This window comes from Bison bison, unplaced genomic scaffold (genome assembly GCF_000754665.1).
Source record: "Bison bison bison isolate TAMUID 2011002044 unplaced genomic scaffold, Bison_UMD1.0 scf7180017853583, whole genome shotgun sequence".
NCBI lineage: Eukaryota > Metazoa > Chordata > Mammalia > Artiodactyla > Bovidae > Bison > Bison bison.
This window is the reverse complement of record NW_011484156.1, coordinates 25,133-26,054: the sequence shown is the minus strand read 5'-3', so window position 1 is coordinate 26,054 and position 922 is coordinate 25,133. Positions and strand designations below refer to the sequence as shown.

At 65.9% G+C, this 922-nt stretch overlaps 1 protein-coding gene across 1 annotated transcript in view; it reads right to left on the bottom strand.

Moving 5' to 3' along the window:
- Nucleotides 1-14: 14 nt before the first annotated feature.
- PANX2 (pannexin 2) overlaps nt 15-922 on the bottom strand; it is a 2,652-nt gene continuing 1,744 nt past the window's right edge. The window contains exon 2 of the mRNA XM_010854965.1: nt 15-900. Coding sequence (XP_010853267.1) covers nt 683-900 — 218 coding nt within the window. The 3' untranslated portion in view covers nt 15-682. The remainder of the gene's footprint in view (nt 901-922) is intronic.

Genomic DNA, 922 nt, shown 5'->3' with positions numbered 1-922 from the left:
GGAGGGGACGTGGTTATTGCGTTGGATTCCTGCCCTCACTGGCCTCACCCCACGCTCACTCACGCACACGCTCCACGCTTGTCGGCTCACGCACACACCCACTGGCATGCTGGCACCTTGCTCTCTGGGCACACTCGCAGTCACACGCACGACATCCTTTGATTTAAAGGCATAATAAACGTACTCGCTAGTTACAGTAACCATAGTAAAATAAAGGACAGGTGGTCGGGGTATGAGGAGAAAGTGCATGTTGACCTCTGACTGGAGGGGCCCCCGCCCCTCCTCCAGGGCGCCCGTCCCTGCAGGGGCGGCCCGAGGCTGAGGTGCCACCCCACCCCCCGAGCCCCCCCTGAGTCGTCCTGCCACCTCCCGGCCCCTCACAGGCCAGCATCCCAGGCCCTAGACAGAATCAACTAAAAAAATAAATTCTTCATCTCACAGCGCAGCGCCTGATGTTGGGGGGGTGTCGGCTCTGGGCCTTTGGGTGCGGGGCTGCACGGGGTCCTGGCCAGCCCCGGACCCAGCCAGCACCCTGACGATGCCATCCGGGGGGCCAGGGAGGGGAGAGGTGCTGAGCCCCGTGGCATGCGGGCGGGAGGCCGGGGCGCGTGGGCAGTGCCGGGCAGAGCAAGGCTGCCTCTGCCTGGGGCGCGGTCATGCAGCCGGCGGGCAGCCCCGGCCCTCAGAACTCCACGGTACTCACTACTGTCCTTGGCTCGTCGAAGGTGGCGATGAGGATCTGCTGCGGCGGAGGGATGGTGATGAGGCTGCCCACATCCTGGGGGGCTCTGGGGGCCCCGTCCTCCTCCTCCCGGGCCTCGTACAGGGTGCTGATGTGCAGCAGCGGGTGGGTGGCGTTGCGGCTCAGGATGGCAAGGGGGTCAGGCTTGCCCAGGCTGGCTGGCGACAGAGGGGCGGTGGC